Source organism: Trichoplusia ni, chromosome 11, assembly GCF_003590095.1.
Source record: "Trichoplusia ni isolate ovarian cell line Hi5 chromosome 11, tn1, whole genome shotgun sequence".
NCBI classification, from domain to species: Eukaryota; Metazoa; Arthropoda; class Insecta; order Lepidoptera; family Noctuidae; genus Trichoplusia; species Trichoplusia ni.
The window spans coordinates 5,973,254-5,993,959 of NC_039488.1; the positions used below are offsets into that span (position 1 = coordinate 5,973,254).

The window sequence follows — 20,706 nt, forward strand, 5'->3', positions numbered from 1 at the left end:
TTTCGGGATAAAAATGAGAAATTGCACGCATCCGTTGAGGTTAGCCGTCAAAGTTTGACAGGTTGTCGGTTGGTGCAAAAAATTGCGGGGTCAAAAACATACGGGGTGATGAAAATTAAATAGCTACACTTTACAGTGTACATTGAAGATATTGTACAGTGAGCTAAAGAAATGAAGCAAATGAATTGGTGTGGTCTACATTTGGTACATTAAAATTTTTCATTGCATTATGTTTTATAATTCCGCAACATTAAAATATTACTTGACCTGTTTTATGTTACATGACCCATTAATAAAAAATAAATTTAGACCACCGCGCCGTCTCATTTTACAACTAAAGGTTGATATTATAAAGTTTGTCAAAATGAGTAATAGCAATAAAACGACGTAGGATGCAGGATAAACAAAATATGTTTCAAACCCCTGACTTCCTTTTTTCTTCAGCTGGCACAGGCGTGTGGCGTGCAGCCTACACGTGGCGGCCATCACTAAAACAACCTTTTTTTATAAGTGGCCCAATCTTACCCTATTCAAAAACCCACCCTGACTCTTAGAAGATAAAGATTATTATCAATTAACACTAAACCCTAATGACCCGTTTTTTTAAGATAAACTTGATTTATAAACTCCAAATATTTCTCGTTTCCTGTTTTAATTATTTATTGTCAAATGCTGAATTTCCGTTTTGTTTTGATTGTAATCTGGACTGCGGATTGGATTTTCCTGTCAAATAATACGTAAGTGGAGGAAGTGATAAGACATATTATCATGACATCGTTTATGCTATATCCTGTTTTTAAGTGTTTATTGTCTTTATAGATAGCTAGTATCGAATTTTTTTGATTATGCTTTAAATATATTTTGTCTATTTATATAATCATCACCCTAGAAATATTATGAACGTGAAAGTTTGTATGTATGGGTTTTTGTTACTCTTGCACGCAAAAACCACTGCACGGATTTGGACGAAATTTGGTATACAGATAGGTTATAACCAGGATTAACTCATAGGATAGTTTCTATCCCGATCGTATGTTCTCGTGTGATCATTTTCGAATTGTTTCGGGTGGAGCCGCTGGCAACAGCTAGTTTTAATTATCGCACACGTCTGTCTTGTCGAAAACTAGTAGGATGGCTATTGGACTACCAATCCAAGGATCGTAGGTTCAAATTCACGCACCAATGTCCTCCCAAATTAATGTGCGTCGTACAAATAATAACACAAATAACCTAATTGACGACCTCCGTGGTCGAGTGGCGTAAGCACCGGTTTCAAGTTGTCGCTAGCTCTGAGGTCCCGGGTTCGATACCCGGTTGGGTCAATGTAAAAATTCACAATTCTACATTGTCTCGGGTCTGGGTGTTTGTGGTACCTTCGTTGTATCTGGATTCCATAACACAAGTGCTTAAGCAACTTACTTTGGGTTCAGAACAATGTATGTGATGTTGTCCGCATTTATATATATAAAAAAAATCTACATAGGGTTTATGAAACAACGTCAAAATACGTCAGGGGCTAAACCTTGACTGAAAATTAACTACCCATTTATCGCCTACTTAGAAAGATCTATAAAAAGTTAATAATAATAAAGTGTCCCGGAAACGAATGCAAAACACGGTGACTTGGTACATGATACCCGGCGACGCATTTCCTTCCTTTCTGAACAATAAAAAGGATGTCCCATTAATGTTTGTCCCGTTTCCGCATGTATATGTGGGATGAAGAAAGTATTGTGACGTCATATCCCGTGTGCCGAAATATGTGGGCCGGGCGGTTGGCAATGATTTCGTTTAGAAAGTTGGGGGCTGTCAATTTGTGTAGGTGTTTAAAAAAAACGAAACGTATAGAATATTTGTGTTTTTTTTTATGTTAAAAAATCAGTTTTTGAGATTTAAAAACAAATGTAGCTATTACAATAATAAAGATTATCAAATCAAATATATAACTGAAACATAACAGTCTTTTATTTCGTTAATAATATTATGTGTTTGTATGAAAGACAAGTTACCAAGTGATTTAGATTCTTTAAATGATTATTTACCTTTTTTAAGAACTTCATCAAATGGAATATAGATTTTTAGCGGTTGTGTTTGAAATGAGTTGAATAGTATGTTACATTGGTTCAAGTATTTTTTAGGTATTAAATGATGTAACGGTTTACTCACGCGTATTTATCGGGGTAGCCCGACTAGTTTCGGACCTAACCGGAGTCCTTAATCATGAGCAGACGCGGCGGGATCGCGAGTCGGATTTTACCCTTACGGTCACCTATTTTTTAGGTGTCCGTAAGGGTAAAAACGCAATCCTATTGCTATGGATCCTCTGTATGTCCTTCTGTCACCAGGTTGTAACTCTCGAACCGAGATGCGTCGATACTTGTGTGTGTGTTAGATGCATGATTTCTTATAAGTTTTTTTTTAACATTTTAGTGTTTCACGCACACTCAGCTTAAGCATTCATAAATGATCGACTGGATCTCATAAATCTTCTTTTTTCTTCTTTTTAAAAAACGTCTCCTGCACTAAGGAATTTAATCCTTGTATCGCGGGGGGTTTACAAACATACAACTCACATGCACAGACACCCAGACTCAGGACAAGCATTCGTGGATCACACAAATGCTTGTCCTACGCGGGGATCGAACCCGCGACACGTCGCGCACAGTGGGTTTGGCGTGGTGACCTCAACCACTCGGCTATCCGTGCAGTCGAAATGCTTGGAACTACTTACCTACGCGAGGTTCGAACCCGCGGAATATCGCACAAAGTGGTCATTGGCGTGGTGACTTAAATTACTCGGCTAACGGTACAATCCCTTACTTACGTTAAAGTTACTTCTTCTTCGTTGTCTTTTCTTCAGTTATGTTGACGATGGCTTCTTATATTACCAGAAACGCTGTATAAATAATTTCCTTTTTTTTACTTAAAAATATATATAATTTAATCCTTGTACCGCGGTGTTTGCACACATTCAAGTCACATGCACAAAGACACCCAGACTCAGGACAAGCATTCATTGGATTGGAACACACAAATGCTTGTCCTACGCGGGGATCGAACTCGCGATATGTGGCGCTCTGTACTTTTGAATTGGTAACCTCAATCACTCGGTTAAATTACTAAGCGACTGTCTATCTGACCTTTACATTTTTTTATTCCAATGTCCCATAGTTAAGATTGCAAGGATTTTTTTTGAAGATTGTCAGCCTTCAATTTATGATTGTCGAGACCACACAAGTGAAATGTGGATAAACAGCACCGATTCGCTTTTCAGTGAAACATTTTCCAATCGATTTAACGAATTGATACTTGCCTTGTTGATACTTCTCGTGACGCAAAGGCTAGCTTTTATAATTCCGCCAGACACATTTAAAAGTTATAGTTTTGTAAATAAAATATCTCAAAATTGACTGTAGTTTCAATTAAGCACTGTTAGAATTTCATTGAAACTAAAAATATTCTTGTCATTACAAGCTTATTGTTGCTTTATCCACATGTACAAATATGTTTATTCGTTCTATACTATCTGTATACCAAATTCCAATACAATCGGTTCATTCCTTTTGGCGTGAAAGTGAGATAGATAGACAGATAATTTCTCATTTATCTATATCTATACTAATACATAAAGCTGAAGAGTTTGTTTGTTTGTTTGAACGCGCTAATCTCAGAAACTACTGGTCCAAATTGAAATTCTTTTTGTTTTGAATAGACCATTTATCGAGGAAGGCTTTAGGCTATAAACCATTACGCTGCGACTAATAGGAGCGAAGATACAATGGAAAATGTGAAAAAAACAGAGTGGGTATAAATCATAACATATCTTCTACCCACGGGGACGGAGTCGCGGGCAACAGCTAGTAATATATATCCCACCAAAAACATTAAATGTAAAAAAATGCCAAGTCTCTCGATGCAGTCTCTCCATCGTAAAAAGTTTTGAGATCTCATAGAAGCCAAGTCCTATTCAAAATATTTTGTAGTTATAAATCAACATTTAGTAATTGTATCAATAGTTTTCTTTATATTATAATTATAGTGACTTGGCAATGAGCACAAGAAGAAACAAATAAAACGGCATATTTGTAGGAGTTGAAAGTTACACACACCGCATGCGTAAACATTAATATCACAAAATTAATTTTCTTTTGGTTTATCCGTGTCGTCCCAACCGAATTTCGGCAACGGCAGTCAGTCTTAGTGTACTCTCGATTCATTTACTTTCATAAAGCGATGGCCCGTAAGGTATTCTTAATTATTGTATTGGAGCATGTAGTCGGTAGTGACCATCATGATTCACACATAACAAATAATCTGATCACTGGTCTCGTCAGTAACATTTGCACATAATTCCAGGCATCAAGCAGCTTTTAATTTGTGCTCATTGCCAAGTCACTATAATTATAATATAAAGAAAACTATTGATACAATTACTAAATGTTGATTTATAACTACAAAATATTTTGAATAGGACTTGGCTTCTATGAGATCTCAAAACTTTTTACGATGGAAAGACTGCATCGAGAGACTTGGCATTTTTTTACATTTAATGTTTTTGGTGGGATCTCATTTATTTTTTGTAAGTGTATTTCTTTCTTTTTTTTTAGGTGTCATAATTTCTAGGACTTCAGCTACTGCTTTGCTTAGAACCCATTCTCTATCTCTATCTCTTTTGTTTCTTCTCTGAGACTTCGTTACTTCTAATGTAAACAAGCTTAAACTTATATATATATGCATATATATATCTACTAACTTACAAACTATAGCTAAACTAAACTAAATAACACGTAAAGTTCTCCGAATATCAATTATCACTACAATATTTTTTAGTTTCGAAATGGTTTTTCATAGACAGGTGGCGCTATCAAATGAAAATTATCGAATTATTCTGAAGTACTACTTAGACTGCGCTTTGTAACGAAACCATAGCGCGATTCAGACACGTACAACGCCATCTATCGAGCGCGCATACAATATTTATCGCAATACAATGGAGTTTTAGCTTTATTAATTTAATGAATTATGAATTTTATGTATTAATTTGTATTAATGATAGTCTGTGTATTACATTTATATTATCTTTTCTATTCTATGTATGTATTCATCCAATTGAATAGGTACTTAAACAACGAACAAAGTTAACAATGCAGTCAAAATCCATACATAATGTTCTTTCCAAACCGCAAATATAAAATTGTTTTCTATGGCATATAATTTTTTAATGTTTTTATAATTTTTCCTTTATATGTGGCTAAGGACCTATCTTGGTGCAAAATTTTAAGTTTCTAAGTCTGCTAGAAGTACCTTAGATTTTTGATGATCTGTCAGTGAGTCAGTGAGTCAGTGAGTCAGTGAGTGACAAAATGGTGTAACTTTGATCGACCGTAACTCCTAAACCATTAATTCAATTGGCATGTAATTTCGAACTTAAGCTTGTTCTAATGCCTACTATTATTCCCCGAAAAGCTAAACTCCTAGCTTTGTCCACGTCGAAGATACAGGGGGGGCGAAACAGCCGCGAATCGCTTCGAGAAAAGATGGTACGGCCGTGCCCGTTTTGCTCGAGACTTGGCAGGGGCACTGCCGTGCCCTCAGATAAGTATGGAATAACCTTTCCTTATCGTTTGTCTATGAAACTGTTTGTTTTTTAGTCTATTATTAGGGTTATTAAAAAAAAAACAATTTTATATCACAAGACACAATATATTTTTCCTATCATTATATTTATAAATCTATTTACTATTTACACTCTTAAAAACTATAGAAACAATGTTGCATTTGATCAAATAGAAATCAACTATTTTATAACAACGCGTTTTTAACGAAAAACAGTTCGTTATTATGCAATATTTTTTTTTCTTTTATTTACACGATTTATTTATTTCAAAAAGGGGTGGGTATTTTTTCATTTCTAAATATGTAATTGAAACATTTTTAATGAAATAAAGATGGCATCTTTTTGATCAAATGCAACAATTTTACTTTTCAAAATGGAATTTTTAAATCTAGGAGAAAAAAGATAATTTATATAGTGGAATAAATAGTCTACGTAATATACAAATATATGCAGTTTTCTTTAATTTTTTGGATATAATACATATTTAAATAAAATCACTTATTAAATGACTTCAAATTTTTTAACCGACTTCTAAATTAAAAGAAGCCTTTTGTCATTATTATATCACTTAACAATATCAGCGAGATTTAAAAGTCGCTCGAAAAATCGAAGTCGTTAAGTTAATAATTGATTTTATTTAAACTTTCAACTTATACTAATATGTACAAGTATTATGCGTTGTTCCGGCTCTTGTTGATAATAACAAACCTTGTCGACTTTAAATGCTTTTAACAACTTTTGTTCGATTGACAAATAACCTTGATATAAAACAAAGTCGAGATAAAAAAAGTTACAAAATTTTAACTCAAAAACGGATAGACCGATTTTCATGTATTTTGTTCTATTAATTCCGTCTCTTTAACGAATAACAGACTTTGAAAAATATTGGAAAAATCAGACAAATCACACAGGCAAAACCGCGGGATTTAGTTAGTTAAATAAAAATATATGTTTTACAAAAGATAAAGACTTGATAAGACATATATTTTTCTTTATATATGTGTAGTCGAATGTCAATTAAAACGCAATTCTCTAAATCGCTCTCAAGTGTCTAATCTGTTACTCAAAAGGTTCATTTTTACTAGAGTTTTGAGGATAAATATTATCTTAAAGGCTTCCTTAATAGGGCTAGCAATCATTAAAAGATTTTTCGCAATTGGACCAGTGATGACGACCTCCGTGGTCGAGTGGCGTACGCACCGGTTTCAAGGTGTCGCTAGCTCTGAGGTCCCGGGTTCGATCCCCGGTCGGGTCAATGTAGAAATTCACATTTGTACATTGTCTCGGGTCTGGGTGTTTGTGGTACCTTCGTTGTATCTGAATTCCATAACACAAGTGCTTTAGCAACTTACTTTGGGTTCAGAACAATGTATGTGATGTTGTCCGCAAGTTGCTGAGATAAGCGTGTTTTCGTCAGTAGCAATACACAGTTTAGGTCCTAAGTTAAGCAACAGACAGCGACTTGAAAGACGTCAAAAAATTGCGTTATTGAAAAAACATGTAATATTTTGTCTCTTTCTTTCTTCTTTAAATGTAATTAGAGTAAAAAGGACAGGATATTTAAACATGTTTTTTAGGAATGTTTTATTCCGAAATAGGAAGTTTTTTTTTTACTGGAAGTACAGTCAGCATGTCATATTAAAGTCATATTTTAATTTTTACAATTTCGTAGAAAAAAACTAATTGGTGTTACGTTTTGTCTTGAAGTTGAATGAAAACTGAAGTCTTTTCTGAAGTCGGTTAGAATAATATTTTTGTTCGCATTATATTTTTCTTAATAAAGAGTTAATTTTCTTCTTCTATATTAATTTCGATCTGAAAAAATCTTATTTTAATGAAAGTTTTTCTTTGCTAACTGTACATAATTTGTTCCGTACCTAATATTGCACAATTATCACTAATATATCAACTTCGCTCGATAGTAATTTTGGAATCGGTTTGCCCAGCAGTGGGCAAAAAAAAAAAAACTTCAATTTTACGAAAAATGCCGGAATATTGGAATGATTGTAATTTTTTTATCTCTTTTCGAGCGAAGCTATCTTTGTCTATCTTTTCACAATTTTGATATGCATTATGGACAGAATGTTCACAATATAGGAATGAAACGGCGTAGTTAAATGCAATATACCATGGTTTTATCTTTTCAAAAGATAAAGAATATAAAAGATATTTTATTTAGAAAACTGCTTCTTTTACAAAAATTTAAGTTTCATTCTGTCTAAGACACTTTAAGGTGTAAAGACAGGTAGACACTTGAGCACAACAAGTCAAATAGCGTTGTAATATTCACGGCTGTGTCCTTTTCAAATCCCGAAAGTATGTGGCAAACATTTAACAATAATTATTAATTGCAAAGAAAGCAGTTTATCTAAACAGAATATCTTTAATACATGGCACGCCAACATTACGAAAAGCGAACCACAAAGCAACGAAACCCTGACAGCTGTCAATCACACTTCAAACGTCACTATGACGTTAGCTGTCAAAGTTGACAGCTCTCTGACGTTTATACTGTCAAGCTCGTGATCAGCTGTTCGCATAGCTTCCCGTATTCTCTCTGGTCGCCGGATATCCGTCTCATTTTCAGCCCTTTCTTCTCCATAGCCTTATTCTCGCATAGTACTAGCTCAATCTGGATCCCTCCAGAATATTCTAGATTTAGATACCCTGTTAGGGTTCCGTCGCCGTCCTTCTGATCGGTTTCGACGAATATATTTTGCGGCGGAACCCTTGTGTTGATGGCTTCTTTTAATAGCTCCACTATTCGTTGCGAGTCAAGTTTTGAGCATGACGTTGATAATGTAACTTCATAATACTCTTGGACGCAGGAAACCTTCTGAGGGCTGAGCAGGATAGGGATCTTCTGTTCCTCAGGCCTACATATTTCCGTCAGACGCAAATCCATTGTGGACCGTTGTAACTTCTCAATTTCTGCACTAGGAGTTTCTTCGTCACATTTCTCCAAACAATGTTTGCTGTTATCTCTAGACATGTACACGTCTTCGTAATACTCTTTGACTTCTCCCAGCGTACCCTGAGCGGAGAAGGAGGATCGTGGAGTTTCGCCCTTCTCTGAGAAGCTCCCTCTACCGAAGTCACTCCGTTCTGAAAACGAGGATCTCCCAAAGTCTCCCCTCTCTGAGAAGCTTCCTCTATCAGAGAATGAGAATGACTCCCTATGCTCGGAGAAACTGCCTCTGTTTTCACTGAAACCTGAACTTATGGAGACTATATTTGAGTAGATTGACTGTATGTTTTGTTCACAATTCGGTGACACATTTGCTGAGTCGTTACTGAGGGAATCATCGCTAAAACCAAGTGACTTGTCGCTTCCTCGTCTAGGATATTTCAGCTCTTCAGACAAATACTTAGCCGTCTCATCAACACTTTCCTTCGGCGACTGCATTTCTGTATCTTTATCTGTATTTGAGTCTACTTCCTTATGTTCTGCTGGCTCAGTTTCTTGGCTAACTTTTCGTCCTATCCCCTTTGTGATCGACGGCCTGTCGTCCAGATCCGAAGGTTCGGATATCACAAACTGCGGTAACGAATATTTCGTATTTTCTAGACTGTCCATACTATCTTCTGATGATGAGGCAACTAATGTAATTTCGGAACCGAGGCAGTCTGTAAGGCTGATTTGTGGATGGGTGGGAGTGAAGGGAACAAACCTCATTTCTTGAAAAGCCTTTTCTGGGTTTCCGTTGCCTATTTCTTCTTGGATCATGTCTAGAGGTGATCCAGGGTTTGAAATAGGCGAGTTATTTAACGATCTGTGAGCTACGACATGGATTTGTGAGTGTACTAGAGGGTGTAATTGTGAGTACTGGCCTGTGTCCATATCTATATTGGATCTGAGGTCTAGAGGTGAGACTGATTGGGGAGTGCCTCTGGTTATGGACCCTGTGTGCAGGTAGCTCAGACCTTCGGTGATCTGGTGGAGAGGAGACCCTGGGCTGGCAGGGGAGGTGTGGCCGGACAGTAAGGCGTAGTTGTTGTAAGAGTGTATGGACTTCAATATTTCTTGAGATATGTTCACGTGCGGGGAGTAGAGTGTGTTCAGGTTTAAGCCGATCTTGATGGCGATGTCCTGTAAGAGAAGAATGGTATTAGTATTGTTGTATTTTAATATAGCATTTGAATATTTTTGATATTTTTTTATGATATATTTGATAGCGCAACTAGAGTCATTGTTGTAACGTTTTGAAAGTGCCTGGAAAACGGCCTACTTGAAATAAAAACTTAAGATTTCGATTTTATAGAGGGGTCTTAGCTTATGACAAAGGCAATAGTTACACTCTTTAAATAGCTTTTTCTGAGTTCGATTTTTTTAATACTTCATTGTTTAAGGTAAATAATGTTAGTGTGTATTTTTATTCAAACACTCATACATTTGATTTCGTAATCTTTACTGTTGCTTTATTTATTTCAACTTAATACCGCAAAGAATTTTCTGAGTCAACTTTTATATTGGTTTTGTTTTTAACGGAGTTTTTAGACCAGAAAAGACACAAATATCATCAATTTTTAACCAATTATAATTGTATATTCTACTTTTTGTTATACTTTTTATACTATATCTGTAATATATATCCTGGGCCAACTCACACACGGTTATCTGATCCCAAGCTAAGCAGAGCTTGTGTTATGGTAACCAGACAACTGATAAACTTACTTAATATATATTTCTAAATACATACATATTATAGATAAATTACACCCAGACACCAGAACAAATGATCATGCTCATCACACAATATTTGTCCTGGGCGGGAATCGAACCCACGACCGCCGGTATAGCAGTCAGGGTCACTAACCACTAGACCCACAGGCCCGTCTGACACTGTAAGCCCATAACCTATCACCCACTTGACTGACCTGTGTGAGCAGTAGCGAGGTGTGCAGGTCGAGCGCGGCGGGGTCCGCCAGCAGAGTGCGCGCCGCCAGCAGGACCGCGCGCGCCGCCTCGGGGGACACCGAGTTCAGGTCCAGCGGCGGCGGCGCGCTCGCGTGGATGGGGGAACCTGGCCAAACAACATCATGTTATATCACAATATCTATACTAATATATAAAGCTGAAGAGTTTGTTTGTTTGAATCTCAGGAACAACTGGATTAAATTGAAAAAATCTTTTTGTTTTGAATAGACCATTCATCGACGAAGGTTTTGGGCTATATACCATCACGCTGCGATGAATAGGAGCGAATATACAATGGAAAAAAATAGGGCACGTTCAATCATAACAGGTAAAATCATAACTTATATCTTCTAACCACGCGACGACCACCGGAGGAAGTCGCGGGCAGCAGTTAGTTCATTATAAATTACATTTGGAATAATCTCTATATAAAAAAGAATTAAAATTACAGAAAATACATTTATTAAAAACATAATTGACTGCACGGATAGCCGAGGTCACAACGCCAAATCCACTGTTCGTGTCGTGTCTATGAGATGGGGCACTACCGCACCGTTCAACCCCCGGGCATTAAAAAGTGACTTCCGCATTATGGAAATAAATCCTTTTGTAGCTGGGGATTTCATAAAATTTTAAGTCACATGCACAAAGACTCAGAATAATAATTTGTGGATCACACAAATGCTTGTCGTATGCGGGGATCGAACTCGCGACACGTCGGTCTCAGTGGATTTGGCTTGGTGACCACAACTAGTCAGGTATACGAGCAGGCCTTGTTGAAAAAATAATTTAAAATGAGATAAAAATCTCTTAAGGAACTTAATCCTTATGTCCTTTCATATAGATTTACACAAAGGCACCCAGAAAAAGCATTCGTGGATCACACAAAGGTTTGTCCTACGCAGGGATCGAACCCGCGACAGTGGTGACTGTCACTCGGGCTTTTTAAACAAAAGACAAATAACAAAAAGGTATTCCTCTATGAACAAGTATGGCATCATGAGATAAGTGTTGGTGTATAGGTGCCTAGTTTCCCCACGCGTGGGCATGTTCTCCAGCAGTACTGACCTGGTACGGAGGTCCCGGGAGTGTGTAGCCGCACGTCGGGGGCGGGCGGGGAGGCGCCCGGGGCAACGCTGCGTCGCTCCAGGCCACGCTACGTACAAATATACAGATGGTCAATATATATTCGTGTGTAAAGTCGGATAAACAATCTGTATGTGTATGTTGTAATCCAAGGTACCTATATACCACATTTCATCGACACTGGTCCCGCCGTTAAAGCACTTTCGCTTTAATATAAGTGTGTTAAGACTAACTGGGACTCCCTTTTTGTGGAATACACACAATGACTCATTTTTTGTATGGAAATACAAAAATTGAAATAATAAAGTGTTAGGTGTATGTGTGTCTCAGTCTCACCTGTAGCTGCTGGTACTCCAGCCTGGCAGAGGCGATGTCGTGCGCGACCCTCGGAGGCGAGCACTCCGCCCTCCGCACCGGGGAGTACCTCTCCGCGTGTTCCCGGGCTGGTAGCATATATAATATGTTGGTTATATGACTTTATATATCGTTAATATTTGGAGGTCATTTAAAGGGGAAAAATTGGGTATTTTGAATGAAAACAAATCTAATTCGTTAGTAAATTCAAGAATATTTTGGTCAGGGTTTTTTTTTATTTTATTAAATTAATAATTATTACTAGATGATTACGTCACAAAGATGGTGAAACGTGTGGGGGGGTGTCACTTGTTACGTCAAAGTTTTGTAATAAGTGTCGTCACACGAGATTTCTACTCACTGTCTGATTTTTCTTGGTTGAATTTATCTGACGGACTAATTAGATTGATTAAGCAAATACAGTCATTGAAAGGAAAGAGTAAAAATCTGACTTGAAATAAAGACGATTACAATTTTGAGTATTTTTGTTAAATACCCAATTAATTTTGTATATTATTATTATAAAAAGAAACTGCTCAAAACCAACAAACTGACACTTTTTTTCATTTTATTACATAAAAAAAAATAACTTAAATATAAGTGTTACTACAAAATCTACAAACACACACACACACAACACACAACTACATATGCACAAAATATACACTCGCATGCAAAAATACTGTACACACACACATAAAATACCTTTTCTGATGTTAAACCGAAGAATCATCGCTGCAACACTTTATACAGAAAACCTAATTTTCATTTCTGAATAATTTTCGATTTTTTGAAGCAATAATTAAATGATCACCGAACTCTATTCAAAATCTTTGTATATTAACTAGCTTTTGCGCGCGACTTTGTCCGTTCACGAGATTATAAAGACACAATTGAGGATTTTTTTATCATTGGATTAATAATTTTATAGAGCACGTAATTTCTCCATTTCTTTGTGTAATATATTTCGTTAATGTTTTGTTCCTATTAATTATAATGTGATGACTTATCTCCTAAAGAATAAATCTAAAATAAACTATATAAAACTGGTATATTTTTTTAAACCGGACTTGTGGTTCCCGAATTTAAGGAGTTCAAAGGATCGAAGAAACTCTTTTGCTTAAAGATATTAAAATATATCAATTACTTTTCTAATCGCGTAATAAAACAATATTAAAATAGATCCTTTACTCGCGTATAAAACAGTTTTTGTGCACGCGAGTGTAAAACATAAAAAAAATAGAAATCCCCTTTATTTTAGAATTTTTTGATGAAAAATATTACGGTGGTATAAATCGTATGCATTGATACTTACTTCAAAAAAAGAGACTGTTTATTTTCTTTAACTTCCTTACAAAAATATTTGTTCCAAAAAACATATAATTTATTTTCGATAAAAAACTACCCTTCACCTTAAAAAAGAACAAAAAAGAATTACCCATTTCTTGTACGGTAGCCAACATTTGCAACTTAACGCGCTGCGGCCCGGAATATTTCCTCTGCCTAGTGTTGTACCCAGTCGAAACCGAGACTTGTAGTGGTGTACCCGCGGTAATCGATCCGCTCGGCAGGTTACTCGAGTTGGCATTATAAGGACATTGATTTTGGAAGTTCTCTAAAGAATTTTGATACAAATTCGTACCAGAAGAGTTTAAGTTATAAGTGATTTGGTTGTTTGAGTAAGATGGGTTTTGGGTCATGGGAGTACCACTTGTGATTGATCCTTGAGTGATTTGGGGCGTGGGGTAATTTTGCGTTTGTGAGTACTGTGGGGTCATAGGCGTACCAGATGTAATCGACCCCTGGTTCATATTATTCGAGTAATTATTCTGAGTGGGTTGGTATTGTGGTGTGGTATTACCACTAGACATTTGAGTACCACTGTTCTGGTATTGAGTAGCTTGGGTGGACTGGTACCCAGTGTTCATTGGAGTACCAGAAGTTATGGAACCCTGAATTTGGGTGTTTTGGAAGGACCCTTGATTAATAGAACCAAAGTTACCCAAATTTTGTCCAAAATTGGATATATTAGAAAAACTATTCGTTCCAAAGTTACCGAAACTCTTCGAATCGTAATTTTGGGAGCTAGGTTGGTTAACAGGGGTCCCACTAGTTATGGACCCCGACGAGACGTTTGACACTATAGTCCCATGCGTGGGCGAAAATTGGGATAAAGTGGGCGTGTATGGGGACGCTGCCTGACTAGTTATAGGGGTCCCGGACATTATAGACCCCTTGGTCCCCATTATGCTCCCCTGGGGGATGGTTTCAAGTACTTGTTTCATACATTTCTGATTAGTCTGGCTTTGACTGGGGTAATTTGGAGTACCAGCGGTTATAGACCCCTGTGTGGGGCTCGGAGGGGGGTTTGAGGCCCCCGTTGGGGTCGGGGGGCTTTGGTACCCGCTCTGATTCTGATATTGCATTGACGGCGGTAAATAGTTTCTCTTCATGCGTGCTTCTACCTCCATAACTAATTCGGGGCTAATAACTAAAAATTACAGAAAGAAAATAACAAAAAAATTAGCAAAAAACAACAAAAAATGCAAATAAAATCGATGCGTTTAGCGCATGCTACAACTACTGGTTCAAACTATTAATGAAAAATAAGTTAGGATTGTTTTGACAAATGTTTTTACAGTATAAGTCAAATTTTTATCTCTGGATTGAAATAAAAAACTTATAAATACAATGACTTTCAAAGTGTTCAAAGAATACTGTTACGTCCCACTGCTGGACAAAAGCCTCTTCCCATACAGAGAAGGATAAATCGTTTTTGAAAATGATTAATCCAGTAATTTTAGATTCCAATATTTTTAATCCAGATTTTCTCTTCTATTCAATGATCGATTTCAATGTCTCACATTCGCGAAAACCTAAGAACCCACTATATTGATATTTTGTCAAAACAATCTAAACTTAATAAGCAATAAAAAAACAACATCAATTTATAATATACACACACTACAGTCTATGAAAATGATAGACAGTCCAGCAAGAAAACGCTTTAAAACAGACAATATCGAAAAAATATGATAAAATAGCGTGAGTGAACCGTTACATCATTTAATAACGAACCAGTCTCACGATAGTTACTATAAAAATTAAAAATTATTTCTAGAAACTTTTTAGACTAGTTTCGGACCCAACCGGAGTCCTTAATCATGAACAGAGGTCAGTAAATCCAAAATTGAAATAGGTTTCTAGATATAACTAGGCTTGGTTGCAGTCTAAGTTCAGTCTTGACTTGAAACCTAGCCTAGCTAAACCTAACCTAGCCTGAAACCTTTCTGGTAAAATTTCTAGAAAAATATCTGTACCTGGTGTATTCAGCACTATTGAATGATGCAACGGTTTACTCTCGCATATTTATTAGATCGCCCGACTAGTTTCGGACCCAACCGGAGTCCTTAATCATGATCAGTAGGCTATTAATCCAAATTCAAAAAAAGGGTTCTAGATAAAACTAGGCTAGTTTTCAACCTAGCCTAGTCTTCACCTAGCCTAGCCTAGGTTTCTAATAGAATTTCAAGAAAATGTCTGTTGTAAAACACTGGTATTTAGCTGAATCCGGTTAGACTGGAAGCTGACCCCAACATAGTTGGGCTAGGCTAGGACGATGATGACTGTCTATCATTCTCATGTCTGTCTGTATATCATCGCACTACACTACACACTCACCGGGCGGACGTTCTGTGACTGTGAGAAGACCCGTTCTTCTCACGCGGATACTAGTCGTTGATGATGGAGAAGAACTTTGCTGTGGAGAAGAATAAAACTTATAGTTAATAATCAATTACAAATATATTTGGCTGGTTCTATGCGGCCCAGAATAGAGAATCGTGGAGGGTTTTCGGGGAGGCCTTTGCCCATCAGTGGGACAGCAGTGGGCTAGGAAAAAAATATATATATTTAAATGGTTACTAGGGTGGTTTGTTGTCACTTAATGCCTTTGTGTTTATCTGCGAGGTTTGTTGGATTTATAATGTTAGGGTGCATGCGTCTTCTCCCCGTTTTGTACTATATGTATTTCATCACTGCTCTGCTCTTATTAATCATAGCGTGATGGAATATTATATCCGAAAGCTTTTCCCCTTTAATGGGCTATCTAACATTGAAATGTTTATTCAAATAGGACCAGTATTTTCCGACAAGGTCGTTCAAACAATCAAATAAACAAAGGCAATTTCAAGCAATATTGAGCCAAAAAGCCAGTAAGGAATTTAATTCTTATCTCGGTTGAGTTTCACAAACATTCAAGTCACATGCACAAAGACACCCAGACTCAGGACAAGCATTCGTGGATCACAAAAATGCTTGTCCTACGCAGGGATCGAACCCACGACACGTCACGCACATCCTCCTACATTTTTTCTTACTTTATGGATATTACTAGCTTTTCGCCCGCGTCGAGGTCGGTTATATCGCGTTTCCAAAAAAACTCTTCAAAAGTCCGGGATAAAAACTATCCTATGTTCTTTCTCAAGGTCAACTCTATGTCTGTACCAAATTTCATTAGAATCTGTTCAGTGGTTTGGACGTGAAAGCGTCACAGACAGACAGACAGACAGACAGACAGACAGAGTTACTTTCGCATTTATAATATTAGAAGGGATAGAATAGTCTTACCATAGACCCAGTACTGCTAGTGACGACGTTGGCCGCGTCCTCCGGTGTTGCCATAGTATGTCGCTTGCTACAGCCGCGCGTCAACATGTACCTGTATTATTGTTGTATCAATTTATATTGCTTATGTCAACACTGGTATTGTAAAGGTTTTAATCATTTTTAAGTTGGTTATAAGGGAGCTAAATTAAGTATCATCCTAGCTTTTTCCCAACTATGTTGGGGTCGGCTACCAGTCTAACCGCATTCAGCTAAGTACCAGTGTTTAACAAGGAGCGACTGCCTATCTGACCTCCTCAACCCAGTTACCTGGGCAACACGATACCCCTTGGTTAGACTGGCTGTCAGACTTTTCAAGCTTCTGACTACCTGTAACGACTGCCAAAGATGTAGGAATAACAGCCGGGACCCACAATTTAAGGTGCCTTCCGTAACACGGAGGAACTCGTTATGACATAGATTCTGAATCAATTATTTTTGAAAGCCGAGAATATACGAAATATTAATAATCACTCAAGACAACGGTGTCACAGTGGTTATTTAATTACAAAGCAAATTATACCTCAAGTAAATATTTTTTTCACCTTATTTATGTAATAGTGATGTGCCTCTTACCTGCTCAAGTTAGTGTTGTACGCGGAGTCCGTATTCTGTTCATCCGTCTGTTCCGAGTCCTCTGAACGTTGAGGCGCATCACTATCCGATGCCTGCGATGGGGAAATAGTCAAAATTATTAACAACAGTTACCCCTTCATTACGTTGTTGCATATTACCCCAAAAGTGTGATGAGTTATGATAAGATGCAGTATTTTTTAGTTCAAGGCGATATGCGATACTTAGATTAGTATTTAACGAGGACAAGTTGTGTTGTAATATGATGGGGTAAGTTTTAGGAAACTGGGGTAAGATTATATAGTCAATTGTACTGTTGGGCGAAAGCTAGCAAATAAATTTAAGTTAAAAAAGTGTTAGTTTTGGTTGAATAAAAAACAAATAAAATTAATTATAAAAAGATTACGATGAGTCAGCAATCTATAATATGTATTTTATTGTAGATTCGAGGATTTGAACTATCCCGACATTGCCACGGTTTCGACTAGATAAGATGCAGTAGTGTACTGAGGTATGTAGTGTGGGGTATGTGTAGTGAGGTAAGTAGTGTAGTAACTCACAGGCATAGCGGCGGGGGTACAGGAGCGAGCCACGCCCGCGCCGCCGTCAGACGCGCGGCGACCGAGAGACGTCGCTGTGGAGATATAAACAATCAAAATTATAAATAAAAGGTATTAATAACAATTAAAAATAATCGAATTTTGATTTTGACATTAATTCTTAATTTTATTTACAACCTAGATAAAGATACACTTAAAATAAGTACCTACTAAAAACAAAAACAATGATTACATATTTATTTATTAATAACAAGTGGAAAAATATTAAGCCCTTTAGGAGTAATTAGACGAAATTTCAAGATTGTCTCTAAAATAAGTCCGTACAAGGGGTAAGACTAAACGGGGTAAACTTGTTGCTGGGGTAAGTTTATACTTTCATTTATGTTTTTACCCAATTTGAAACAATTATCCTTCGTCCATTATCGACTAAAAAACCACTCCCTGCCTCTTGTACTGCCTGAACCCCAGTCACGAGATCGTGGGTTCGATTCCCATCCAGGGCAAATGTTTGTGTGATGAGCACGATCATTTTTTTATGTCTGGGTTTAAATTGTCTATATTATGTATGTATTTAGAAATATATAAGTATGTTTATCAGTTATCTATTACTCATAACACAAGTTTCACTTAGTTTGTCACTAGATGTCGTTGTACTGACCCTGGCTCTGCATGGCGTGCGGCGGCTTCAGCAGGTGCTGGTCCTTGACGCTGAAGTACCTCGGCGGCTGATGCTGTACAGCAGGCAGCTTGGCGGCCAGGTTCGTGTTGGGGAGCATCGACACGTTGGGGGAGGCTTGTTGCTGGGGTAACACAGGGATATGGTGTTGTAGTAACCTTCATCTCAGTTTTACCCCAGAAATCTCGTGAAATTTGTGGGGTCAATCTAGGTTATTAGGTGATTTATTTAAAATAGGTTAATAATTTGGCCTTTTTGTAGGTCAATAAAAATTTGAGAACAATCAAGTTTGGTAGGAAACTAGTAAAATGCGAGTCGGATTGAGCAACTTCTGAACGAATCGGCTATACAAAAAATATGTAAATATATTTATAACTCATCAAATTGACAACTGTAACTCACTGTCTAGCTACAACGACTCATGAGATACAGTTTAGAGACAGATAAACTGACAATGGAGCTTCAGTAACCTTGTTCCATTCTAACACATTGGTTACGGAACCCAAAAAGTGGATATTTAATTTAATAGAGTTATTATAATATTATGTGATACTTACATTGAAATGCGCTGACACATACAGCGGCGATGGCCTGAGGTCAGCTGACGCAGCCCCACAGACGCCCAGCTCCCCACCCTGGGGTAAATTATGGGGGTAAGTTTTAAGCTTGGTGGGGAAAGTGTCACTTGGTAAAACCGTCAATTAATAATTTGGAGATAAGGAAGAAAAGTTGAAGAAATCTGTGTATTTTTTTTTGTTTGTAAAAAATGCAATATCTAGAATTGTATTGGTGTTCAGAATATTTAAAAACCGTTTTAAATTTTTAAGCGCACTATACGTTTTCCTCAACAAACTTCATTTGACGAACTATGACTTTGGCCTAGTATCACTAAATATGTTACCATTAATTTACACAATATTTTACTATTTTTTTTCTATTAAGTATGACTCTCGCATAAAGCAACTGAATCCTTGTGACCCTAAACCTAACACTAGGATTCAATCAATGGGGTTCAATCTCTTCCAATATATATTCAGATAGTTGTTCCACTAGTTTCAAAAGACTAGTCAAAATTTCAGTAGTTTTGGTAGTCTGGGGTAATGAGTGATTTCCCTGTATTTACCTGTGTATGCCTGCAATCCCCAGGCCCCACTGTATGTCTCCTAGTTGCGTGTGTCTCTGCACTGCTGGTCGCGGGCTGAGCGACCGGTTCTTCTATAGTAGGGGCTATTGTTGAACCGAACTGAAACAATATAGATGATAGGACGTTAGGGCCGAAGATAAAGGGAGGCCTATGCCCAGCAGTGGGAATATAAAGGCTGTGGGTGATGGTGATTAATTAAATAACCGAATTAACTGATTTTAAATTACTTTTGCTTAATACGTTCTTAAGGGGTAGCAAGCGAGTATTTAATAGTTAAAATAGGAAATTGAATACTAAATTGTTCTTCAATACTGAATACGAGTAAAATAAACGGTATAAAACATTTGGGGTAATAATGAAAAAATATACTAAAATGGGGTAATCGAAAAAAAAAACACAAATACACATAATAAAATAGCTTTTGCCCGCTGCTACGAATCGTAAATGATCCCACGGGAACATAAAACCAGGATAAAACTATGTGTCAATCCTGGTAATAAACTATCTGTATACCAAGTTTCGTCTAAATCTGTTCAATATTTTTTGCGTGAAAGAGGAACAAACATCCATACATACAAACTCTCACGTTTATAATATAATCTCATAAAGCACACATAATACACCAGTTAGTGAATATCTTCTTTCATCTTCTGATTCTTTCTGCTTTTCTTCTAGAAGGAATACACATACCTTCTCAAGGTTATCAGGTTGGTCGGTGAGGTAGTCGACAGGTTCACATGGCAGAGTTAGCAAGCTGTCCTGGCAGCTCGCATCCTCTGCGTCCATCTGCTCTTCTTCTACGTTCTAGAAGGAGCAAGAAGATACAATATTAAGTAAGAAAAAATGTCTCGAATTAATGTCAAAATCATTATTAAAAGATTTTATTTTGAATAGGCTGTCTTCCTGGCACTTTTAAAACGTTACAAGAATGATTCAAGGTGTCAAGTTAAATATCAAAATCTCAGTTTATTTGCTTCTTACCCCAAATTCCAAATAAAATAAAAATTCTCGTATTTAATTGGGGTAACAGAAAGTTTTATATTACGAAAAATATATTTTTAGTTTAATTTAAGCTTGGGTAAAATTATTAATAAGACTAGACTAGTTTTTAGA

General features: G+C 36.9%; 1 protein-coding gene and 1 pseudogene across 3 annotated transcripts in view; both read right to left on the reverse strand.

Annotated features, from left to right (window-relative positions):
• The window catches only part of LOC113498864, a 256,390-nt pseudogene that overhangs the window by 31,114 nt on the left and 204,570 nt on the right, over positions 1–20,706 (reverse strand).
• LOC113498862 (serine/threonine-protein kinase SIK3-like) overlaps positions 7,312–20,706 on the reverse strand; it is a 34,929-nt gene continuing 21,534 nt past the window's right edge. The window contains exons 11-23 of one of the 3 annotated variants that reach the window (XM_026879011.1): positions 20,284–20,397; positions 19,573–19,692; positions 19,007–19,084; positions 18,432–18,573; positions 17,774–17,847; positions 17,217–17,308; positions 16,605–16,671; positions 15,657–15,735; positions 13,414–14,466; positions 11,958–12,064; positions 11,604–11,691; positions 10,496–10,641; positions 7,312–9,707 (exon numbers count right to left, since the gene is read on the reverse strand). In XM_026879011.1, coding sequence (XP_026734812.1) covers positions 8,124–9,707; positions 10,496–10,641; positions 11,604–11,691; positions 11,958–12,064; positions 13,414–14,466; positions 15,657–15,735; positions 16,605–16,671; positions 17,217–17,308; positions 17,774–17,847; positions 18,432–18,573; positions 19,007–19,084; positions 19,573–19,692; positions 20,284–20,397 — 3,744 coding nt within the window. In that variant the 3' untranslated portion in view covers positions 7,312–8,123. Of the gene's footprint in view, positions 9,708–10,495; positions 10,642–11,603; positions 11,692–11,957; positions 12,065–13,413; positions 14,467–15,656; positions 15,736–16,604; positions 16,696–17,216; positions 17,309–17,773; positions 17,848–18,431; positions 18,574–19,006; positions 19,085–19,572; positions 19,693–20,283; positions 20,398–20,706 lie in introns of all 3 variants that reach the window. The other 2 variants (XM_026879010.1, XM_026879012.1) reach the window with 2 other exon arrangements.